The sequence below is a fragment of the Mustela nivalis genome (assembly GCF_964662115.1).
Source record: "Mustela nivalis genome assembly, contig: HAP1_SCAFFOLD_813, whole genome shotgun sequence".
Taxonomy (NCBI): domain Eukaryota; kingdom Metazoa; phylum Chordata; class Mammalia; order Carnivora; family Mustelidae; genus Mustela; species Mustela nivalis.
The window spans coordinates 300,166-324,106 of record NW_028135851.1 but is presented as its reverse complement, the minus strand read 5'-3'; the positions used below and the strand labels follow the sequence as shown (position 1 = coordinate 324,106).

Genomic DNA, 23,941 nt, shown 5'->3' with positions numbered 1-23,941 from the left:
CACCCTGAAAAGAACACAGTTCCCGGAGACTCTCAGTCTTCTCTTATTAATATCCTCTAAATCTGCCTGTTAATGCAGTGTCTGGCTTCCTAATCAAAGAAAACTTTCCAGAAATAAGCATTAGCGGTATCAAAGCTATCTCTTGCACATCTTAAGATTCGAATGTACTAACTTTTGTTTCTTTTCCTCTTTAATGTGACTTCCGGTGGGAACTTCCTTTCCTGTTCATAGAATGGAGGTAAGATAGCAGTTGTGACATCCATGTTTTGTTGTGGTGTTTTTTATTTGACCTGCCCTTTATTGCTATTTGCTGAGTACAATGATCTTTCAGGAACTTTCTAATTTCTAAAACTTTTAATACTCTTATGCGATGATAATGAAGATGAAGATAAGTCACATCTATTAAATACTTACTGTGTATCAGACACTGCTAAACAAGAGCTTTACATGCATTATTTAATTTATCCTCAGGACATCCATAGGAAACAGGTACTACTATTATCCCTATTGCACAGAAAAGAAACTAAGAGAGTTTCTTTGAAATGGAGAGTTCCAGTGACTTACACAAACGGTAAATGATAGGCTTGGAAACTAAACCCAGAACAGACTCCCCAATTCTCCCTCATAGCTTTATCTTGTAGATAAGAAAGTGTCACCTTGTAATATAACATTTTGCAATGTACAGTGTTTTGTTTTCAGTAAAACTGACTTTCCTAAACACTCTATGAAGCATTATAACTATTTTTATCTAATCTTGTAGGTAACAAAACCAAGATTCAAAATGATCATTTAGTAATCCTAACAATGATAGCAGCTAAGTTTGTGGTACATTTATGATCACCACTTTTCTCATATTAATATTTCAGTGGTTTTATGGAGCAAGACCTATTATCATCCGTATCCTTTCATATGAGACACATGATGTACTAGATAGACCAAACTATAAACTCTCAATCTGAGCTCAGGTACACAGACTTGAGAACTTAGATTTGATAACTACTATACTAACCCAGATAGCATGGTAACTGAGCAGCACCTAGAACTCCAACCACTGATTCTAATTCCATGGAATAAAATAATTCATTGCATAAGAAAATTTGGTTAGTTCTTGATCTTGTGCCAATTCATGTAGCTTTGATGCATTCGTTCACTTATCGTAGTTAAGATTTTTTTATTTGAGAGACAGTGATTGATCACAAGCTTTGGGGAGGGGGTAGAGGAAAAAATTAGAATTCCCACTGAGCAGGGGGCCCGATGCGGGACTCGATCCCAGAACTCTGGGATCATGACCTAAGCTGAAGGCAGACATTTAATTGACTGAGCCACCCACGCACCCCACTTATCACAGTTCTAAGAGACAGTACTGTCCTCAAGGACTGTACAGTGAAACTGAATATCTTCTGAACAGATATACAATATAAATGTGGTAAAAGTTAAATTAAAATGCAGGCTGACAAGAAAAGAGATGCCGTCTTTCCTTTACATGCCATTCAGCACTCCTGTCCTTCCAAAGCATTTTTAAACCACTTACTCTATTTCTGGCACTATAATGGAAAGCGGAAAAACAAAACAAGTTGTATGTATTCACTGCCCCCAAGTAATTTACTTTTGACTGGGCGTACATGTACGCACACACACAAAACATAATCATGGAAGCATGGACTAATTCCAAGGACTCCAGGACAGAAATAGATCATTCAAATGAAAGTAAATGCAAATGAAAAACCAAAAACCTATTAGTATCAATAAAATTTTAAAAATTCCATACTGTTTTTCACTTGTGATAACACAGTCAATCTTAAACCACTGGAAGAGAGAAAACTGCTATAACCTTTCTAAAGAGCATTTGGCAGTTTTTATCAGGAGCCTTAGATGGCTGTATCTGTTGATTGGATAAATCCAGTTTTAGTAATCTATGTTAAGGAAGTAAGTGTATGAACAAAACAAAATTGAAAACACTGTATTATTAATGAAATTTATGAGCAATGTCGATATCTACCATTAAGGGAAACTGGTGAAATTAAAAACCATATTTTTGAAACAGCACAGGCAAATGTTTAATTATATTATTAATTCTTATATTATTTATAATGCTTATTATAATCATGCTAAATAAAATGCAGGATGCAAAAATACATTTACAGAATAATTCAAATATACTGTATATATTACTATATAGTATGCATACATACTATACATTATATATAACACTGTATATATATATATATAACTGATATACAAATACATAAAATAAATACAGTGTTTATATATTTGGCTAATATAATTTTAAAATTTTTTAAACTTAAAAATGCTTTCTTTACATCATTTTTTGCATCTTTTACATTAAAACTTGGTACTAATTTTAGAAGAACTACAAGAGGTGTTTCACAGAGGAAACCATGTCCTTGAGGACACTGGGTTTGGTATTTCAGAAAAATGACATTTGATCTATGCCTTAGAGCAGGGGTTGGCAAACCCTTTTCCTGCAAAGGGCCGGATATTAAATATATTTGGCTCTGTGGACATGCAGGCTCTGTTGGAACTGCTCAGCTCTGTTACTATGGAGCAAAAGCAGGCACAGACAGCTCAGAAATGGCCGAACATGGCTCTGTTTTAAGAAAATGTTACTTACGGACATGGAAATCTGAATGCCATACAATTTCCACTTCTGATTTTTTTCAATCACTTAAAAATGTGAACATCATTCTTAGCTCACAGGCAGTATAAAGACAGAGGGCAGAATGTGACCTGTGGGTTGCATGTGCTGACCCCTGACTTAGAGAATGAATGAGATACAAAGACAGTAGATATGGAAAGAATAAAAGCAATCCCAGTTTGCTTTGAGGATTGGAAGTGGTGTAGAATGCCCCCCTCACACTTACTGGGGAAGCACAGTTGCTGAAGGCAGTTGCTCTGTAAGGAAAGATCTACCTCTAGAGTAGTTCTCCCTTATCCACAGGTGGTATGTTCCAAGACCCCCAGTGGATGCCTGAAACCATGGACAGTACTGAACTCTACAAATACTATGGGTTCTTTCCTGTATATACCTATGATAAAGTTTAATTTATAAATTAGGCATAAGAAGAGATTAACAGCAGTAATAATACAGTAGAACTAGTATAGCGATATGCTGTAATAAGAGTTGTGAATGTGGTCTCTCAAAATATCGTACTGTACTCACCCCTCTTGTGGTGATGTGAGATGAAAACATGCTTACGAGATGAGACGAAGCGAGGTGAGTCGCAGGTGTTATGACCTAGTGGGAGGCTACCTGTGACCTTCCCACGGTGTGATGGGAGGAGCAGCATCTGCCTCTGGACTGTGGTTGACCGAGGGTGACTGAAACCAGGGAAAGCAAAACCACGGGTGAGGAGGAAGTACTGTGCCAGGTACAGGTAGAGCTCTCTGGGGTGCCACCGCTAAGGAGGGCGGGAAAACCCATGTGAGTTTCCACGGGATACATGGGATTGCTTTAACCCAAACCAGCCCCAGATGGCCGTCTGGATATGTCCCTGAACAAAGTACTATGTGTTCAAAGGAAATAGAGGTCTCCCTCTTAGAAACTGCGAGATCACAGAGAAAAATGCCCTACTGAGTGTGGCTCACACCTGTTGAAGCAGAGAGAAATTAAGAGTAAAAAGTGAAGGGAGGATCCTTTAAATATTCAATTTGACCAAGGAGAGTGCTCTAAGTTAAAGGCGGGACTTGAGATCATATATCCGTCATTGCTGCTAAAAAGAAACACTTTACAGAAAGGGAAGTCAGCCAGATTTCATTCGTCAGGAGGCAAGAGAAGGACTGGCTCCACGTGCAATATGAACGAGCATTTTTGGAGCCTGTCTGGCAGCCCATTCCAAAATAACCAGCAATCTGTGAACAGATCCCCATGACCTCTGCCCCACTGTTCGAAGGACCAACAGGACCAGCTGCTTCTGGTGCTACTCCACACTGGCAGTTCCAAGAGCTGGGAGCAGGGGAACCCAACTGTAGTTGAACCGTTCACTTGCAAAAAGATAGCAGAGGACACCAGTGGAAATTCTTTGCATTCATCTTGTCCCCCAGTTTTTGCTGTGAGCTTCTTTTAAATTTTTTTAAGTGATAGGGTTAGGAGGATGAGGGACCATGGCCCCATACACTTCCATGTCTTGCCTCTGAAATTTGATACTATGAAAAACTAGAGGTTTACGACTCTACAAAAGAGAAGAGGAAAAGGGAGTTGTTTAAACTCTGAAAGTGTAACTGGGCAGTCTCTATATATGTATGTACATGTGTATGCATATATATATATATATATGTTATGCATGTGTGTATATGTAATACATATGTAAATCCTTTATCTTGTAGAGCTGATCTTAGCATGGATACACTTCTGAAGCTAAGTCTTTAATGCTCCTAAGAACATCACAGAGGCACAGAAAATTAGTAAGAACCATATTCTTTATATTTCATGTCTTTTCCCACCATGCAAAGGGTTTCCACTTCTCAGAAAAGGCTACTTCTCTGCAAGCTGGCAGAAAGAAGAACCAAAATTATAAACCAATATCACATTTTTATTCAAAACCTATTCTGCTTTTCTTTGGTCTGTTATTTTTTTTTTCCTTTACATTATATAGCTAATAAATAAATGAGGATCCAGTATTATCAGGCCAATGGAGGTTGTTCCAAATATTTTTCTAGGTCATTTATTAAGAAAGGCAGCAAACATACACAGAGAGAGATAGATTATTAATTGTCAATAATCCTTATTTTTGAGGCATTTTTATTAATTTTTCTTTTGTGCACCTTTTCTGGGATTTTCTTTTTTCTTTCTTTTCTTTTTTTCTTTTTTTTTTTTTTTTGCTTGTATAACTAAAGGAAAAATCATGAATGTTTTTTAATTTAAAAAATACTTATGGAAAAATAAAATAAAGACAGAGTCAGACAGTGGTTAACATGTGACAGCAGAACCTGGATGAACAATTCTCAGCTCAGAGGTACTTGGGGAATATTTAACTTTCCATGACCAAATTCTTGTGTTAAAGGAAAAGAATCCCACCTGCTTTTATCTATCCCCCTATATACCAAGATGTTATATTAATATGTGAGACCATTAAGTAAACCAGTTTGAAGCACTTCTGATTATTAGGTATTATTCTTCCGTTTCTTAAAGTACAGCATCCTTGCCTTTCTTGAACTTTCTTAGTGTTATCACAGACCAGGATTCCCTATAAGACTGGGACATAAGCTATTTCTCTGGGTTTTTGCTGAAACTTTCCTGGCCGGAGTTTTCATGACATCTTTGGTTTCTAATTCAAGGCCTTCATTTTTAAAAGGAACTACAAACTACAAGTAATGTAATAAAATTTGCATTGGCTAATTAGTAAAGGCAAGTCTGAATCAGAGGAAGATTCTATAGTATGAAACATAATTTCAAAGTATGGTGTTTCTTGGAAGTTCATCGTTTTACCTGAATGAGCTGTATGCTATTCAATAAATTTGCTTTGAACACTTGTCAGCCATGGTTTCTAATTCAGCTTAACAATTGTTCAGATTCCAACGGGGTCTCTTAACAACTTGAGAATTTCTCACAAAGGCCAATTTAATTCTCTTACCTTAAAATTGTTCATATAAAGATAACAAAATATGGAATTTCAATAATTGTACAAATCCAAATGATAATACAACTTAGTTTTTTCTCATTGTTAACAACATAGATCTGATGGAAAGCATAAGAATATGTTGAGAATATGTCAGTGTATACACATAATAAGTGCTCAATAAATACTTGTCAGGTGAGCATAGGAGTTATTATTATAATTGCAAGCATTCCATTGGGGGGCAGTGGGTATGTGCAGAAAGTACCAGCAGTATTTTTCCATTCTCCCTCTTACTCTCTTCAGTTGTTATGCCAGAGAAGTTTTCAATCTTATTTTTGTGCAAGCACTATACAATTTAAGTTTTTTCCTCATATATTACCCATTAACACATGATCTGAGTTCAGAATAATTGCTTATATCACTCAACAGAATAGGCCCTCGGGGCTCTGAGTGACCAGATGACTCTCCCCAAGTCATGTGATGAAGAAAGAGCAAAACTTAAGATCTGTTTAGCTCCTTTGAGACCCTGATCCCAAATTCCTCCTTCCTATATGGCTTTCTTTTTAAGTCTTTAATGAAATGCTGGGAAGATGTATGAGTGAGAGAATCTGGGTACAGGAGGTGTCACAAAGATGAATGTGTTCCGTAAAGTTCAGGGACTTCACTATCATAATACATAAACTATGTTCATGAAGCTGGGTCACCACAACTGTTATGCTCAATCATCTGTTAAATGTCACCATGGGTGTGTTTTTTTAGATGCACTTTACTTGCTGAAATCAGCTCCATTTTTAAGAAGCATAGGAAGTACCTTAACCAAGAGTACTTAAATTCTATTTATAATGTAAAATAATAAAACGACCCAAATCTATTCAGTCCTTGATAGTTCCCAAAGCTTTCTACACCCATTATCACATGTGATCCTCATCATAACTGTCTGGAGCAGCTGGAGGTGGCAGAATAATCGCTGGGAAGGGAGCCGGTATTCAGACAAAACAATCTGGTTAAGTTACTAGTCTAATCTTCTACTGATGTGATGCAGAGGTGGAAATTTACAAAATAATAGGGGCGCCTGGGTGGCTCAGTGGGTTAAAGCCTCTGCCTTTGGCTCAGGTCATGATGCCAGGGTCCTGGGATCTGGGCTCTCTGCTGAGCAGGGAGCCTGCTTCCACCTCTCTCTCTGCCTGCCTCTCTGTCAAATAAATAAATAAAATCTTCAAAAATATTTTAAAAAATAAAAATTAAAAAATAAATAATAATAAACTACCCAGACAGAATGCTAAGGAATAGCATGTGATGGAGAACATTCATGTCTTCTTTCAGTAAACTTCAGAAAGATAACAAAGGCTACTGCGCCCAGTACAGAGGGGAGGTGTGTGATGCTGTCCTGGCCAAAGATGCTCTGGTTTTCTTCAACAACTCCTACGCAGACCCTGAGGAGGCCCAAGAACTGCTGGTTCACACCGCCTGGAATGAACTGAGAGCCGTGAGCCCGTTTTGCCGACCCGCTGCTGAGGCTTTGCTGTGCAGCCACATCTTCCAAGGCTGCAACCCCAGAGCAGTGCCTAATCCTATACCCGTTTGCAGGTAAAAGTTAAAAAAAAAAAAGAAAGAAAGAAAAAAGTGGGAGGATTCTGTTGAATGCAAACTGAAGAGTTTTCAAAAAAAAGCTGTCCTGTGCTATGAAAGGGTAGCTTTCATCCAAAACAGACGTAATTAATTGGACAATAGTCCTGCCATGTAAATCACTGATGACATCCTAAAATACAAGGGCTCTGAACTTCTAGAAAGTATCGTAAAAGGTATAATACTCTATTTTACTTGTTATTGTTCACATCATCATATTTATAAGTAGTTCTAGCTTTCTGTGAAATAAAAAAAAAAAAAAACAAAAACAAAACCCGCAAACCTGGACCTCATTAGTGAGCTACACTAGAGAAGGAAAAGAAAGGTCCATTTCAAATGTTTCAGCACTATTTGCTGATGAATAAGAGCTCTTGGTGACCATTTCAGAATATTACTTTCTATAATATGTGTATGATCTTTAAATACATTCCACCCAATGTTCTAATTTAAATACTAACATTCCTTCTCATGGTGGGGGGTTAATAAACAGTTATTTCTTTAAAACACCCATACTCTTTAAACATGGAAATTCCTAAATCCATGTTTGATAGAATTATCTTGCTTTATTTACTTCATATGTAGGAAAGACCGGAATCAAACTGGCTTTTGGGCCAAGTAGAACAAAGTTGAAGTACTGTTTGTACTGCTTTCTAGATACATGTAATCTTGGCTAACCTTCAGTTTCCTCATCTGCAAAACAGAGAGGATTAAAGGATAAAACGTCCTCATGGTATGTGTTAGAAACTGGGAGACACTGTTTTCTTCTGAAGAAAACACACCAACACAGCACATTTCCACCTCTGTTTTGATAAAACCAGAAACTATTTAAATATTGAAATAATCATAGCGCCTTGAGGTCATTAAAATAGAATGCTCTATTCCTCAACTCACTGCAAATATTGAGGGTTTGAAGAAGTTTTAAGATGAATATAACTTGCTGTTCCTTCATCCAAGATAATTATATTTTCATCAGACATAACATCTAAGTATCTCTTGGGGAACAATCAGAATTAAAATTGAGTTGTATCTTTATATGCTAGCACAAAATAAATTTATTGAGTAACTTTCAACATGTCCTAGGCTAGCTTCCATGCAAGAGCCATACATGTTCTTTTTGAGAATAATTTACCTTTTTTGGTTTTTTTTGGATTAAAAAAAATCCCTTTCAATGAGATTTCAAATTTATTAGAATAGCATAATCATCTCCTAAATCTTTAAGTCGATTATAGCATACTTTAAAAAAATTCCTTTCCTTAGAGCTTTTGTTTATCCTTCCAAGTGGTTCAAAAGTCTTCAACCATTTTGCATTTCTAATTACTTCTAGTTATTTGTGAGATTTTTAAAAGCATTCTTTAAAACCATTACTCACAGTTTCCTTTCCTTTTTTTTTTGTTTTGTTTTGTTTCAGAGTAGAATTCAGTGATTCATCACTTACACACAACACTCAGGGCTCCTCATTACAAGTGCCGTCCTTAACCTCCATCAGCCACTGAAATCATCCCCCACCCACCTCCCTCCATCAACCCTCAGTTTGTTCTCTATCTTTACGAGTCTTATGATTTGTTTCCCTATTTTCACCCCCCATATGTTCACCTGTTTTATTTCTTAAATTCCACATCTACTCATGCTTTTCTAATCATAAATAGTAATTAAACACTTTGCCCAACTTTCCATGAATGACAAAGAATTTCTTTGACAAATATTTATTGAGCTTCTACTGGTCTCTCAGCACTATACTAGGGCATTTGTTTGTGGGACTTACATTCTAGTAGGAGAAGATAATGAGCAAGAGACACAATAAATAAGTAACTTATATATTACCTTAGGAGGTGTTTTGAATCATGGGAAGAGAAATAATGAGCACCAGGTTAGGGGAGATCAGGGTGCCAAGGATGGAAGATAAAGTTTTGATTTTAAAAATAGGTATTATCAAAATAAATGAAATCTTGCCATTTTCGATGATGTGGATGGAACTAGAGGGTATTAGATTAGTGAAATAAGTCAATTGGAGAAAGACAACTATCATATGATCTCCCTGATATGAGGAAGTGGAGATGCAACGTGAGGGGTTTGGGGGGTAGGAAAAGAATAAATGAACCAAGATGGGATCAGGAGAGAGACAAACCATAAGAGACTCTTAATCTCACAAAACAAACTGAGGGTAGCCAGGGGCAAGGGGGTAGGGAGAGGGTAGTTGGGTTATGGACATTGGGGAGGGTATGTGCTATGGTGAGTGCTGTGAACTGTGTAAACCTGGTGATTCACAGACCTGTACTCCTGGGGCTAATGATCCATTATATGTTTAAAAAAATATTTTTAAAAATTAAAAAAAAAAATAGGGTGTTGAGGGTAGGCCTAATTAAGTTAAGCATAATTTTACTGAATACTCCACACTTGGTCTTTGAAAATTTTATCTGGAATTATAAACCAGGTTAGTATTATCAACTGTGCTTTATCTGCCAATGATCAATTTTTAGACCATTACTTTTAGCTTTTACACTTGATTACATAATCATATATACAAGCACCTGGTGTAGCGCTGTGACTTATTCCTGATGCTCACTGTCATTCATATCATAGAAAATCTTTTTCTTAAATTCTCTATTTTTATTCATATCTTGTTCAGCTGGAGTAGGTATTTTTTCAGATTACATGTTAAAAAACTTTTTACCATTATCTTATGAGTATGTGTGTGTTTCTATTTAAGTCTTCTGTTACATTTAAATTTCCTGAAAATCTTATGCACTCTAATTGTTTTTTGGCTGTGCTGTAATGAAGAACATATCAGGCAATCCTGAATTTTGTTCCTTTAGAGGGAATATTTTATCTTGCCAAATGGTGGGAGAACTATTTTTTCATCTCTTAGATTCAAAAGATTTGTAAAATTCATCTGGGAGTAATTCTTTTCATTATTTTCTTTCCTTTCAGGAATGCAAAAATAATGAATAATGTACCTTAATTAACAGGCTTACATCATTTTTGTCCTAAAAAAATACTTTCTTTTAGTATATCTTTGAGTATTTTCTATTTCTTACATACTCTAATTTTCTTATGGGGAAACATTATCTGTATGCTGGATTTCTTGCCGGCTCTTTCCCCTCAGCTGTCTCCTCACGTATTTTCACTCTTCCTTTTTTCTGTCTGCATTCAGTTCAGACTTGTCAAGTTTTCCTGTTATTTGTCCAATGTCTTGCAGTGCCATTTCTTTACAGTTTTTAATGACAATTTTAAGTTCTTTGGTGTCCCTTTCACTTCTTTGTGGTCTTTACTTTCTTCAGTTGCTACTATGTTCAAGTTAACTTCGTTTTCAGCTCTTTTACATTTCATCCTGATTTTTTTCCCCATGAAAAACTCTTCTATAGAGGTCGTCTTTAATACACGTCAATGAAAACAAAGCAAAACAAACAAAAATTTTTCTCATGTGTTCTGCTTAAGATTAAAAAATAACTTCCCAGTGTTATTTGCTTCCTCCACATAATGTGGACCACAGAATTTTTTTCACCTGCCCCATATTATTTTTGTACAGTCTAACAGTGCTGTAGGAATGTACAAAGTTGTGTTTGTGTGACCCAAGGGTGGGACCCAGGCATAAGAAGAAGCAAGCTAAGCAATACTCTGCTTCTTCAAGTTCTCGGAAGCCTTGAAAGCCCCACTGCTCTCCCTTCCATTACAGATACCTCAGGAATTCTAAATCCTATTGTTGTTCTTATGACCACATTGTATCCCATCACATTCATATGCACGGCCCTTTCATTCCACACATGTTCAGTTGGCCCATATTGACAGGTGGCTGCCCAGAAAAGTGGCAGTGTAGGCATGAGTGTTTTTAAAACGACACCACTGGGACATATATATATATGTCCCAATGCATATGCATGCATGCACACACACACACACACACACACACACACACACAATTTCCTCCTCTCTGAATCCTTTAGATTCTGAATGAGCAACACTGCTATTATCTCTAATTTCTTTAATATTCTTTAATTTCCTTTTATTTTTAATCCCAAATATTTTAATTTGGAGTTAACCAGTTTTTTTTCTATGTCATCTGTCCTATTTTCTATAGGATAAACAAATATCATGCACAAAATTCTAATTAGTCCAACTAGTCTTTCTTCAGCCTCTTCTTTTGTAATAAAACACATGGATGAACGTAACATTTTATATTTAAATAGATTAAATTACTCTGGCCTTCTCAGACAGAAGCGCACACAGCCACGGGCTAGGAGGCAGCTTCTCCCCAAAGCTAGGGTGGTTACGGACTCACATACCCTCCAGTAACCCAACAGGAGGGTGATGCTCTTCCCTTTTGGTGCACAAAATATGCAGAGGTGCCAACTGTGCTCCCCGGTCCCTGCCCATTAGCCCTGAGATAACAGGAAAATCTCTCAGGCTTGAAACTGACTGACAATGACCTATAACTTTTATTATGCAGATTTTTAAAACTCGATATACCTTGTTTCTGTCCCTTTGTATTTATTCTCACATGAATTTGAGAGAATGCATATTAGGGATTCCTCATCTGTTACCTTCTGAACTTCACAATTCTTTTCCCCCAGGAGAATTAACTACACTTTCAAAACAGAGCAAGACAGCGTTTTATCTCAGGGATTATATGCTATCCTCATAAAGTCTCCAATTATTTACAATAAAAGGAACCTCTCAAAAACACTTTTGCAAGAACAGTGATGATGTTTTAAAAATATGGAATCTAGGCTCTGCCACAAATTTGGCCTTGACATGCTATGATTCATCAAGTTTTGTTCTCCATAAAATATTTTAGAGAATACTGCCTGGCAGTAAAGGAGCTCTTCTGTGCAAAAGAATGGCAGGCAATGGAAGAAAAGACTCACAGAGGACTCTACAGATCTGGGATGCACCCGCTCTCCATGCCAGATTGCTACAAGCTTCCCAGCATGCACTGGGACCCCACGGCCTGCACCAGACTGCCATATTTAGGTAACAGAGCTCTCTCAAGACTTTAGAGCTTAAGACAAATCTATTATTTTGAAGAAGCTAAACTGTGAACTTAAATCTCCCAATATTTCTAGGCATTTCTAATGTATTTTTTGAGTTCTGCCCTTTTTAGATACTTAATTACAGAATCCTGCTGTCTATTCTAATTACCCAAGTTAGCACTGGGGTTTAATTTCATTTGTTCGAAAAGAAATTAAGAAGCACTTTTAACTGCTGCTTAAGATCTTATTTCAGAACGAGAGCTTGTAACATTTTTTGGAATGTGCAGAGAAAAGGCTAAGAAATCTCATATTGTGTCAGATGAGTAGAATAAAAGAATAAAGTCCCCCTTCTGAGCCAGCAAAGCAGATTTCTAAGCATGCAAAAATAAGCCACATGGCTGAAAATGCTGATCTCACAAAACAAAGCTGAATCTCTGCATGTTGTTTAATGAACTTCATGTGGAAGGAACATGTTGTTAGCCCTAACAGCTGGTTTAATTTCAATGACACAATCCTTTCTCATTCGAATGCAAAGAATGCTTTCCAGTTGTATATCAAAAAACTGAAAGAGAACTCACATTTCTTAGCACTCACTCACAGAATATGTGAGGTTATCTGGATGCTCATTTAAAACAAATTTTTATCCTTTCCCCCTCAGATTATAAAAAGGAAAACTTAACAAGTAAGTAATTTTGTTTGTGCCCTTGAACCTTTATGTGTATGTAATTGGATTCGTGCATGCGTATTTACACTCATACTTAGAGAACAGAATGTACGGCCCCCTCAAAGGTTTTTTTTTTTGCTAAGCTGACTGGTGTAAAACAGGAAGGAAGATCATCAGAAATCTCAGCTTACAGCTCCTAATTAGGCCATGAACAGCATGTATTTACTAAATGATAAAAATAATATCCCCTACCCCAAGGTTGTAACTTGCTTGATCCTTTCTATGGCTACAAAATAAGCCAAACTGAAAATATCACCTTTTGATTTTACATTTTTGATTTTCAGAACATCTAATTATTTACAGATGAAAACAAATATTTATTTGTTCTTTGAGTCAATTCATGATCCTCATTTGTGACAACAGATCTTTCTTTTGGAAGATGGGTGTTAAGACAGCTACTTTCTAGCATAAAGTTTACAGGATCAAACCGAACAGTTTTAAAACTGGGTGCCTCAAAATCCCTAGGGAAGAATTCAAGAAGGTTGCTTGGAAAGAGATGTCCTAGACACAAAGTTGTATCTGAGGATGCTTTAACCTACCAGAATGCAGAAATCTTCAGAATGAAACTAGAAAAGTTTTCATGTCATTTTAACTTCCACTGATTTGAGTGATCTAAGGTTTAAATCATAATAATTTCCTGTGATCTATCTTCGGGGCCTGACTGCCTCTGCACCTGGCTAAGAGCCAGGCCTTGATTTTTCCAGCCTCCTTCAAGGACTGAGACTTAGGGTATTAAAAGAAAGAATGCTACTGGTCCCACTTGAACGGCTCGGTGTTAATAAACAACAGCAGCATGGAAACCCTAAAAATCTATTACTCTGGAAGCCTGTCAAATTGTTATTTCCAAACGGAAGGAATGAAAAAGAAATGTTTCGATTCTTTGTCATACGAGCAGCTAAAGTTCAGTTTGATTGGACCTTTAACTGGTGACTTTGGTCTTCATTATCCCTTGATTGTTTACTCATTCATGCACCCAGGCATTCATTCCACTGTATGGAAGGTACTTACCTTCAGTCCTAGACTAAATACGAACACACACACAAAATCCAGATTTTTGCCTCGTATACTGATTCTAAAAAGTTGTGAACAGCATAAATTAGTTAAAATAAACCAATTCCCTATTCTTAAAAACCTAGTTTAATGAAATCTTTGGTACCTGTAAGAAAATGAACTGCAAATGTCATGAGTGGATCATTTCACTTGGCCACGTCATGGGGAACATCTAAAACCGTGCTCCCTGATTAAATGCAATTATTATTGAAGAAATCGGCTCCGGCCTTTAAGGTAGGTTGACGGCTAAGCAAAGAAGACATCCTAACTAGATAGAGTGTCCCATATTTTATGGAGTGTATAAAGCCCTCAAATATTTCTTACCAGTGCACTTTGAAGGGTGATGGAATGGTTTTTTGTTTTTGTTTTATTTTTTTGCTTGAACACACACAGTAGAATTTCAGTAGTTTTCATTTCTATAATTTTTCTTTTTGCTGAGATGAAGTAGGTTTTTGAACTTGTAATGTCTTTGTACTATTTACTTTGCCTCTTTGGCAGGCATTTCAATATTCCTGAATTCAGCAGAGCTGTACGCACTCTGTTTTTCCTCAGATGGGCTTGTGGGGGACAGTCTCTGCCTCCCAGCTGATCTTCAGATTAGCTTTCTCTCACCTGAAGAGCCGAAAGCTGTATCAGCTGGACACATTCTTGAGCGACATTTCTCTTCCGTCAGTAATCTACAGATGTGATTTCACTCTTTTCTAGCTTCTCGTTTTGAAAACGATCAGTCGTCTGATAGGAGTCTGGTTACTTTTTCCTATAAGCCAATTTGCTGCTTCTGTTTAGAAAGAAACTTGGAGATGTTTTTCTTTAGCCTTATTACCTGCCTGGTGGAAATCCTCTATAATGGTGTGTTACTAAACATCTCTTTCCAACTCTGGACAGTTCAGGCTGCAGGCAGGCCAATAATCTTTCTAAAGCAAAAAGCTGATCACGCTACTCCACTGATGCTAGTCCCGCCACGGTTCTCCCCACTTACTGCAGGGCAAAGTCCAAACTACTTACCTTGGCATGCAAGGCTTTTTATGACCCAGACCTGATCTCTGCAGCCTTCTCTACACACACTCCCCAAGTCAACAAGGAAACTTTTAGGTGCACTTTTAGGAAAGCACCACAACTGGTTTGGACCCTGAGATACGCTATTCCTTCTTTGTGGAATACTTCCTCCTCCTCCCTCCCTGCCCTCCTTTTCCTCCTGCTCCACCCCACACATACTCCTTCAACTGGGCATTCCCTAGTCAACCTTTACACTTAATTTAAAATTATTGATTTTAGAAAACCTACCTAGTGTATCTAGACCTGGAGCTGAACTGCCCCTGGATGTTCAGAAGCTTGTAAGTTTTATAAGACTTCTTACATTCTATTATAATTATCAATTTACCGATTGTTCCCCAGCTAAATACTTGAACACAAAGATTTGTCAGGTCCACCACAGTATTCTGGATACCCAACATCAATGTTAACTTAGTGAATACATTAACGTATGGATGAATGAGTAAATAAAAATTCTCCTGATGTGATAAAATCAGTGAGAGAAGAAAAAGACAAAAAGAAGGGGACCCAGATTGATAATCTGGATCCAAAGAGATAATCGGTCACTAGGGAAGGCCACAACAAATACATCAGAAGTAATAAACAAGGAATAACAGAACTATCCAGAAAGGAAGATATAATTAAATCAATGAAGCAAAATTATTACTCAAACAATGCCAACTTCTGCATTTTGAAAATAAATCTTACTAAGTCTTCATGGATTAATCTCTATGTCTGACATATTTTTTTAAAGATTTATTTATTTATTTTGGTAGGGGGCAAAGGGAAAAGGAGAGAGAATCTGAAGCAGACCTCCTGCTGAGCATGGAGCCCAATGTGGGGCTCTATCTCACAACGCCAAGATCATAACCTGAGGGGAAATCAAGAATCGGGCACTTAACTTGCTGAGCCATCAAGGCGCCCCATGTCTAATATTTTTCATAAAAAATTATCCTAATATTTACTAATGAGACTACACAACCAATTTTGCAAATTACATTACATTCCCTCATGTGTTAAACATGGTGTGAACCGCTCTGTAAAATCCAGATACAAAAATAGTTGCCTCTTCCTGTCTTGCAATGCTTGCTCCTACTTATTATTAGCAGGAAGTCTAGCTTTCCAATTTAAGTCCCCCTCCCCACCCATCTTGGATTAATTTAAAAAAAAAAAAAAGCCTTCATGAGACTCAGTTCAAAGAAAGTCAATTTGGCTTTCAAGCCAATCATAAAGGAATCTAGGAAGTCAAAGTCCACCATGGCCGTGATACCTGATGAAAAATACTGTCACTGTTCTTGCACAAATGCACTGCTGAGCTAGTCTTCCAGTTTCCATGCCTGAGCTGATGGTCTTCCTGCCACAGCAATGACCAAACTTGGATCTCCACAGGCTCTAAAACCAGTTGCTAGCCATTGGTGCTCAGGCCATAAAAACTGTCTCCACTCCTACATTAAAAGTCATCCAATGGGCACCCCTTGTAATCTCTGGCTACTTGTCATCACTTTTATTAAGTGTCCTATTTCAAACAGCTTTAGGCATCTACTGTAATAAAAGCTTTCTTTTGACTTTGGGATGTGCTATATTAGTATATTTCCTTATATCAAACACATTCATTTCCTATATTGCAGCCAATTGCTAACATTTCATTTAGGATTTTTTAAAATCTATGTTCCTTAATCTATGTATGCACTTTTCCCTTGTGCTAACATTGCCAGGCTGTGATGTTAGTATTTATAACTTTCTAAAATAATTTGATAGATTTTTCTCTTATCAGAACATTTTATAAAATCTGGAAATTTAATCTCTTCCAAGACCAAAAGAATGTATCCTTAATTCTATAATGACTTTTAAATTTCCTGGGTATGACTAACTTCAGATTTTCTGATTTTTCAAATTCGGTAATATGGTCCTATCATTTTTCTAAAGATTTAAAAAATGTAACTACATAATTATGTATTACTGCATTTTTATTTCAATCTACTGTAATAACTCCTTTACCACTCCTAATTTCGTATGTTTGTGCCTTTCTTGTCTTTTAAAAATTAAAATTCCACTGATAGACTACTTTATAAATGTAAGACCAACTATTGACCTCTTTTTAAATTCTAGCATTTGTGGTATGTGTATTCTAACTTATTAATTTCTGCTTGTACATGGTTGTTACTTTATCAGCTACTTTTCTCTGTTCTCTGTAGTTTTTGTTTCTTTTTCCAAATCTTGAGTTAAATGTCTAGCTCATTCAATTTCATCCTTTTGATCTAATGGAGAAAGATAACTCTATGAGTTTACCACCGAGCTTCCCTTTGGCCAAAGCTCATATGCCCTATCAGGAAGCTATTTTTGAACCTGTCACTATGGCTACTTTTTACTCTTTGAGTGAAAAGTTATTGAATTTTTTTTTAGATGTCCTAATGGATTTTACTTAGTCTATTGTTAATTGCATTTTAGTCAAAGAATAAATCCACATAATTTCTGCTTTTGAAATCTGAGATTTACTTTTGTGGCTTGACCAAAGATCATGTCTGTCAGTATTCCGCAAATATTTGAAAATAGGGTTTATTCTCTCCATGTCGGGTAAAAAGTACACTGTTTGCTATTAGAACATTCTTGTCAATTATATTATTAAGATACTCTGTACCCATGTTTTTGTCTTTATTCAATTAAAAGAATATAAAATACAAATTAATAGGGTTGTTTTCATAGATACACAGAAGACTTTGCACTCTACAGAGTGATACAAACATGACATCATTTGGTTTCCAGAGTAATGCAGATTTTGCCTTGTCTTCATATTTGCATGGACCTTTTTAATAAAAGTTTGACAGGAGCTCAATTTCTGGATGAACTCACTTCCCATTTGTGTCCTTGTATTTCCACTCTTCATCTTCTTCTATTATTTTTGTTTTGTTTGTAAAACAGTAAATGTAACAAAAGCTCAGCTTTACATGATCCTGACCACAATTTCATGAAATTATTTCGTTTAATAACTTAATTAGCTCCATAATTGTTGTCAGGTCATAAACAACCTGATGCAATTTAAGGAGCACTAGCCCAGGATCTGCATTTGTCTTGGAAAAATTGGTTCCTTTCTCTGGGTCTCATCTTTAAAATTCTGTGATTCTGTAAGCTGGACTGACTGACAGCTGGATCTCTGGATTTTTACTCTTGGCCTTTAGAAATATATAACCAGGGAGAACCTAATCCACGAAACCACTCTTAAAATTAAATTTAGTTTACTAAATTTGCTTGAATTTAGTGAAGATTGCTTGAATGCAAAGACTGCTTCTTAAAAGTTTAAGAATGAATGAAAAGAATTTTGTTTACTTACAGCATTCCCACCCATGACGTCCTCAAAGCCAAGCGTGGACATTCCAGACTTGCCTTCCTCTTCCTCTTCCTCGTTCTCTGTCTCACCTACATACTCCATGACTGTAATAATCTCCATCATATCCAGCTTTGCCATATTTGTGTTTCTTACTGTGACTACTCTTTATTGCTGCCGACGACGAAAACAATGGAAAAACAAGAAAAGGTGAGATTCTAATGTAAGCTAACCACATGTAGTAATGTTTTAAAACCTACAAACTGAATATTGGAATTGGGGGCAGGAAGAGGAATATATATAACACTGCATCTCTTTATGACATCCACTGCCTTGCTTTAATATGAAGCACCCCACCATGATCTTTGAAAATATCAGTAACTTTTTGCATAGGATCACATGTCCTAAGGTTAATTTTTCACAGCAGATAGGATCTAAACAATAATTTGGAAGAATATGGCCATTCCTGCTCCCTATCTGCCCCTACCCCCTAGGCCCACTGCCACGCCAGATTGGATAGTGACAAAATTCCTAAGGAAAGGTACCTTCTGACTCCCAGACAAAAGAAAGCGTTTCTTGCTTTAAAACTGAAGGATCTTCCGCTGCCTTAGTATAATTTGTTTTGTTTCCTCCTAACATCGTATCTCTTTAAAAACCCAAGCCCGAGTACAAAGATCTCACCTGATCCTGAGTTTATCACTGGTCTTCCCTGTCTTACTTGCAGAGAATCGGCAGCAGTAACCCTCACTACACTTCCTTCTGAGCTTCTGCTAGACAGACTTCATCCCAACCCCATGTACCAAAGGATGCCCCTCCTTCTGAATCCGAAATTGCTCAGCCTGGAATACCCAAGGAATAACATTGAATACGTGAGAGATATTGGAGAGGGAGCATTTGGAAGGGTCTTTCAAGCAAGGTAAAGTTACCCATGTGAAAAATCTTGCCACGGAAATATGTTGTGTCTAAAAAGTTACCAGACCACTACCTTGATGCCTAGGTTGCATGTGCAATAATTATTATCAAATAATTCTTCACATCGTTAACCTCATTTTACTGAGTACTGTACTTTGAATCTCAATAGTTTTTCTTCTCTGCTGAAAAACAGTGCTGGGTAGGAAAGAATCTTCATTTATGTAGTGTTCAAATTATGAGCCATTAGCAAAGTTTAATTTTATTTCCTTTTCATAAAATAATTTTATGGTACATTTTAATCATAATTTCTTGCATTGTTTTTAGTGACCGTAAACTTTACTTCTCTTCCATTTTCTATTGCTATTTTCTCCACTTTATTTAAAATTTACTTTGACCTAGTATTTCCAGTTAAGAATTCAGAGCCTGGGGCACCTGGGTGGCTCAGTGGGTTAAGCCACTGCCTTCAGCTCAGGTCATAATCTCGGGGCCTGGGATCAAGTCCCGCATCAGGCTCTCTGCTCAGCAGGGAACCTGCTTCCCTTCCTCTCTCTCTGCCTGCCTCTCTTGTGATCTCTCTCTGTCAAATAAATAAATAAAATCTTTAAAAAAAAAAAAAAAGAATTCAGAGCCTGACATGTGTAGATATTAAATAGATGTCCATAGAATGGCAAAGCAGAAAAGAGGAAAAATAATATAAAAATGCCAGAAAACAATGAGCTCAAGGAAGGAGTATGTATAAGAGCCAAGGCTAGTCCATTTATTGTCTCTGTGAGAACTAGAAGGAAATGCCCCTTCTGCATGGATATGGCTCACAGACACACAGCTGGGCCATGGAATGTTGACTTGGTTTTAATCACCAATTGTCATTTTGTCCTGGTGTTCTTGGGCAGGACACAACCTTACTGTCACTCACAGTAGCCCTCCTATGGAGGTTACATGATTAATGAAAATCTCACACATATACTCATGGGGAACCAAAAATATGCAAGGCACCACTTTAGGTTTCAAAAGGATACAAAGATGAGTAAGCCATGGTCCCTGCCATCCAAGAATTTAGATTTGGGCCAGAGATCAAGGGTTTAGGGCTATAATAACAATCTTGTTGGATCTGTGTACTTCAGATTTCCTTACATTTACAAATAATGCATTTTTCAAACAACCTGTGTTGAAAACAGTCCCAGTGATTTTTATTAACTGGCATCAAAAAGGTTTAAGTACAATCTACTCTTGCCATCTTTTTTTTTATTCTGTAGCTCTGGGAAAGGCTGCAAAAGTGGAAGGAATATTTATGAATGTGTGTAGATGAATGTTAATATGTATATGTTCCTGATAGTTGATCTCTTCCTATATAAATGTATCTCTCAGGGCTCCGGGCTTACTTCCCTATGAACCTTTCACAATGGTGGCAGTGAAGATGCTCAAAGAAGAAGCCTCAGCAGACATGCAAGCAGACTTTCAGAGGGAGGCAGCCCTCATGGCAGAATTCGATAACCCTAACATTGTGAAACTCTTAGGTATGAAAATAGAAAAGAAGAAATGTATTGCATTTATTGAAATTATTTGCATTTATTGCAAAACGGAGTCTTTCCAAGTTTTCCTCCTTCATCCTACACTTGTGCCTTTTCCGTTACTTCTTCATCAGAGGGACATCTCTGTTCCTTCCTATATAGTATTTTTTGCACCATGGAACATTATATTAAATAACCAAAGGTCAAAAAAATTGTTTTTTTAAATTGCTCATAAAAATGTTATCTTTTCTTAATTTGTCTCTCTAGAATCTATAAATATACTGATTGCTAAATCCCTAGAATTAAAAACCAGCCCCCAAATAAAAAATCCAAGATAATGGTATTCATTACTTCTCTTCCTTTTTGAACAGAGACTTCTAATTTTTGTCTGAAAGAGAACTCCCAGATTTCATAATATATTTTTACAGTGATATGAAGTTGTGAAACCTAAATGATTTAATATTTTAGGGTGTCCCATTTCCCTCTCAAATATAGCAAGAATTTAAAATTTGCAAATGTCCTCCTGGCACTAAATCTGAGGCTCTATATGCACATTTTTTTTTCTTTCTAGAATAAACACTGTGAAACCTAAATTTTGAAATGTTTCACTGAGTACTTCACCTAAGATTTTTGCCATTGTTTTTGTCATCCTTTCCAAAGTTCATACCTCTTCCTAACCAACCTTCTTCAAAGAAGTAGAAGAAACATAGAACATCACACGATCAAAACAAGCATCCATTCCTAAATTCACTCACCAAATGCCTATTGAGCACTTGCTGTGCCAGATACCCCGCAGGTGTGTGGGGTTTAAAAAAGAGTAAGACATGATTTCTGCTTTCAAAGTGCTAAGAGGTTGGAAGAGAAACCTCAAACAAATTTGGAAGAGAAGCCTCAAACAGATGATTGTCATGGGACGGCAGGCCCTAAGCCCAGAGAAGGAAAATCTGATCAGTAGGGCTGGGAGCCGGGGCATTCTAGCGGGAGTGACAGATAAGCCGAACCTTAAAAGAAAAATAGGAGATGTGTGAACAGACAGATAGGGTCAGGGTTGGGCTGTGATGATGTCCACAGAAGGCCAGGGCCCCTTATTTTCCAACCTTGGTCACTGGCTGTCGGAGCGCTCCTCGTGGAGAGCCACGGTAGACACCCCGCATAACAAGGCGCGTGGTTTTGGTTGCAGGTGTGTGTGCGGTCGGGAAACCCATGTGCCTGCTCTTCGAATACATGGCCTACGGTGACCTCAATGAGTTCCTCCGCAGCATGTCCCCGCACAGCCGGTGCAGCCTCAGCCACGGCGACCTGTCCGGGGGGGCCCAGGCATCCAGCCCTGCCCCGCCGCCCCTCTCCTGCGCCGAGCAGCTCTGCATCGCCAGGCAGGTGGCCGCCGGCATGGCTTACCTCTCCGAGCGCAAGTTTGTGCACCGGGACCTGGCCACCCGGAACTGCCTGGTGGGCGAGAACATGGTGGTGAAAATCGCCGACTTCGGCCTGTCCAGGAACATCTACTCGGCGGACTACTACAAAGCCAATGAAAACGACGCCATCCCCATCCGCTGGATGCCCCCCGAGTCCATCTTCTACAACCGCTACACCACCGAGTCGGACGTGTGGGCCTACGGCGTGGTGCTGTGGGAGATCTTCTCGTACGGCCTGCAGCCCTACTACGGCATGGCGCACGAGGAGGTCATCTACTACGTGCGCGACGGCCACATCCTCGCCTGCCCCGAGGACTGCCCCCTGGAGCTGTACAACCTGATGCGCCTGTGCTGGAGCAAGCTGCCCGCCGACAGGCCCAGCTTCCCCAGCATTCACCGCATCCTGCAGCGAATGTGCGAGAGGGCGGAGGGGACGGTGAGCATTTGAGAGCGGACGCCTGCCCAGGGCAACGTTGCCTTGCCCGCTGTGACACTGTGGGAGCCCCTGGCATCGCAGCCCCGGTCCCCAGCTGGGAAGCAAGGCTGGCGGACCCCGGGAGCATGCGCAGTCTGTGTCCTGGCCAGAATCGAGCCTGCGCAGAACTCACGCGGGAGACCGACGCATGCCCAGTCCACCCCGCAGAGGCAACCTGGAGCCTGGTGTGCGGGGAGGCAGTGGCGTCCTCTTCGGTCCCTGAGTTAGCTGGTGGCAGGCTTAGACTCTGCTGCATTAAATTTTAATACGAGATGTGATGCAGGGCTTCATTTTGAACAGAGTTAATTCCCGTCCATTATGGAAGTAGCGTCTCTTCCTGGAAGACATTTAGGTCAAGTACGGAAAACTGAGAAGGAAAAAACATGGTCTCCCCACCCGAAGATGGGTGCTGGTGTTTTGGGGTTTTTTTCCTTATTGAATTTCTTTCTCGCATTTATGAGTAATTTTATATCTGTTTGTATTCTACAGAGTTGTGGTATACTTTATTGAGAGAGGGCTTCTAAGGAATAAAATGATAAATCAGTAAGGCTGTGTTCTTACTGTGATTTTTTAAATTTCCTTTTCTGTCTTTGTGTTGCTTCTCCTGTGGAAGTTTTTCTTTTGTGGCCCTCGTCATAAATACCATCTGCTTATTTTATTCCTACAGTTTTTCTGAAAAAACTTTTGTGTCTCATTAATTTACCTTTTTCTTTGAAATTTTTATTGATATCTTTCCTTCACTTTCTTTCTTTCACTTTCCATGACTTTCTGTCCTTTTGGTTATTTAACTTTTTTTTTTTAACCTCATATATGCAACAAATACCCTGACAGACATAATAACTTTTAAAGTAACACTGTAGACTGATATGTATATAACTTCTGCAAAGTAATAGCATTTTCTTCTGGACATGCTTGTGAAGCTACACATTTCAAATTTGATATTCATTAATTTATTGCCACAGCCTATTAAATCTCTTAAACCATAGTTTACGAGATGTCACAAGATGGTCTTGTGGCTCTGAGTTATTTAAAACTTGATGTTTTGGGGCATTCTGACATTTTTTATCCTGACAGAAACCAATTCCATAGGCAGTAGAATTAATGTAGTGTTATTTATCAACTTTCTGCAGGACTATTAACCCAATCCTGTAACATTTTTATTGTTAAACAAAACAAAACAAAACACCTCTGGAACTCGGATCCCTGGTACACAGATTTTTCAGAAGACTTCCACATGATAACATCTTTTTCTAAGCTCAACTTGAATAATATGAATTTATTTAGGAAATGATATGAGCCCAAATTTTCCTGAAAAGCATATAAACGGGGACAAG

General features: G+C 38.0%; 1 protein-coding gene across 3 annotated transcripts; it reads left to right on the top strand.

Annotated features, from left to right (window-relative positions):
- The first annotated feature begins 6,903 nt into the window (after positions 1-6,903).
- Positions 6,904-23,667, top strand: LOC309857511 (muscle, skeletal receptor tyrosine-protein kinase). 3 transcript variants are annotated; one of them, XM_082750179.1, is made up of 7 exons: positions 6,904-7,163; positions 11,995-12,170; positions 12,828-12,851; positions 18,306-18,507; positions 19,022-19,213; positions 20,575-20,723; positions 21,898-23,667. In XM_082750179.1, exons 2-7 carry the CDS (start codon positions 12,047-12,049, stop codon positions 22,578-22,580), a joined length of 1,374 nt encoding a protein of 457 aa, XP_082606305.1. In that variant the 5' UTR covers positions 6,904-7,163; positions 11,995-12,046; the 3' UTR covers positions 22,581-23,667. The 3 variants fall into 3 exon arrangements, with proteins under 3 accessions (XP_082606305.1, XP_082606306.1, XP_082606304.1); XM_082750180.1 differs by lacking the exon at positions 12,828-12,851 and having other exon boundaries at positions 21,898-23,666; XM_082750178.1 differs by lacking the exons at positions 12,828-12,851; positions 18,306-18,507 and having other exon boundaries at positions 7,085-7,163; positions 21,898-23,666.
- Positions 23,668-23,941: the final 274 nt, after the last annotated feature.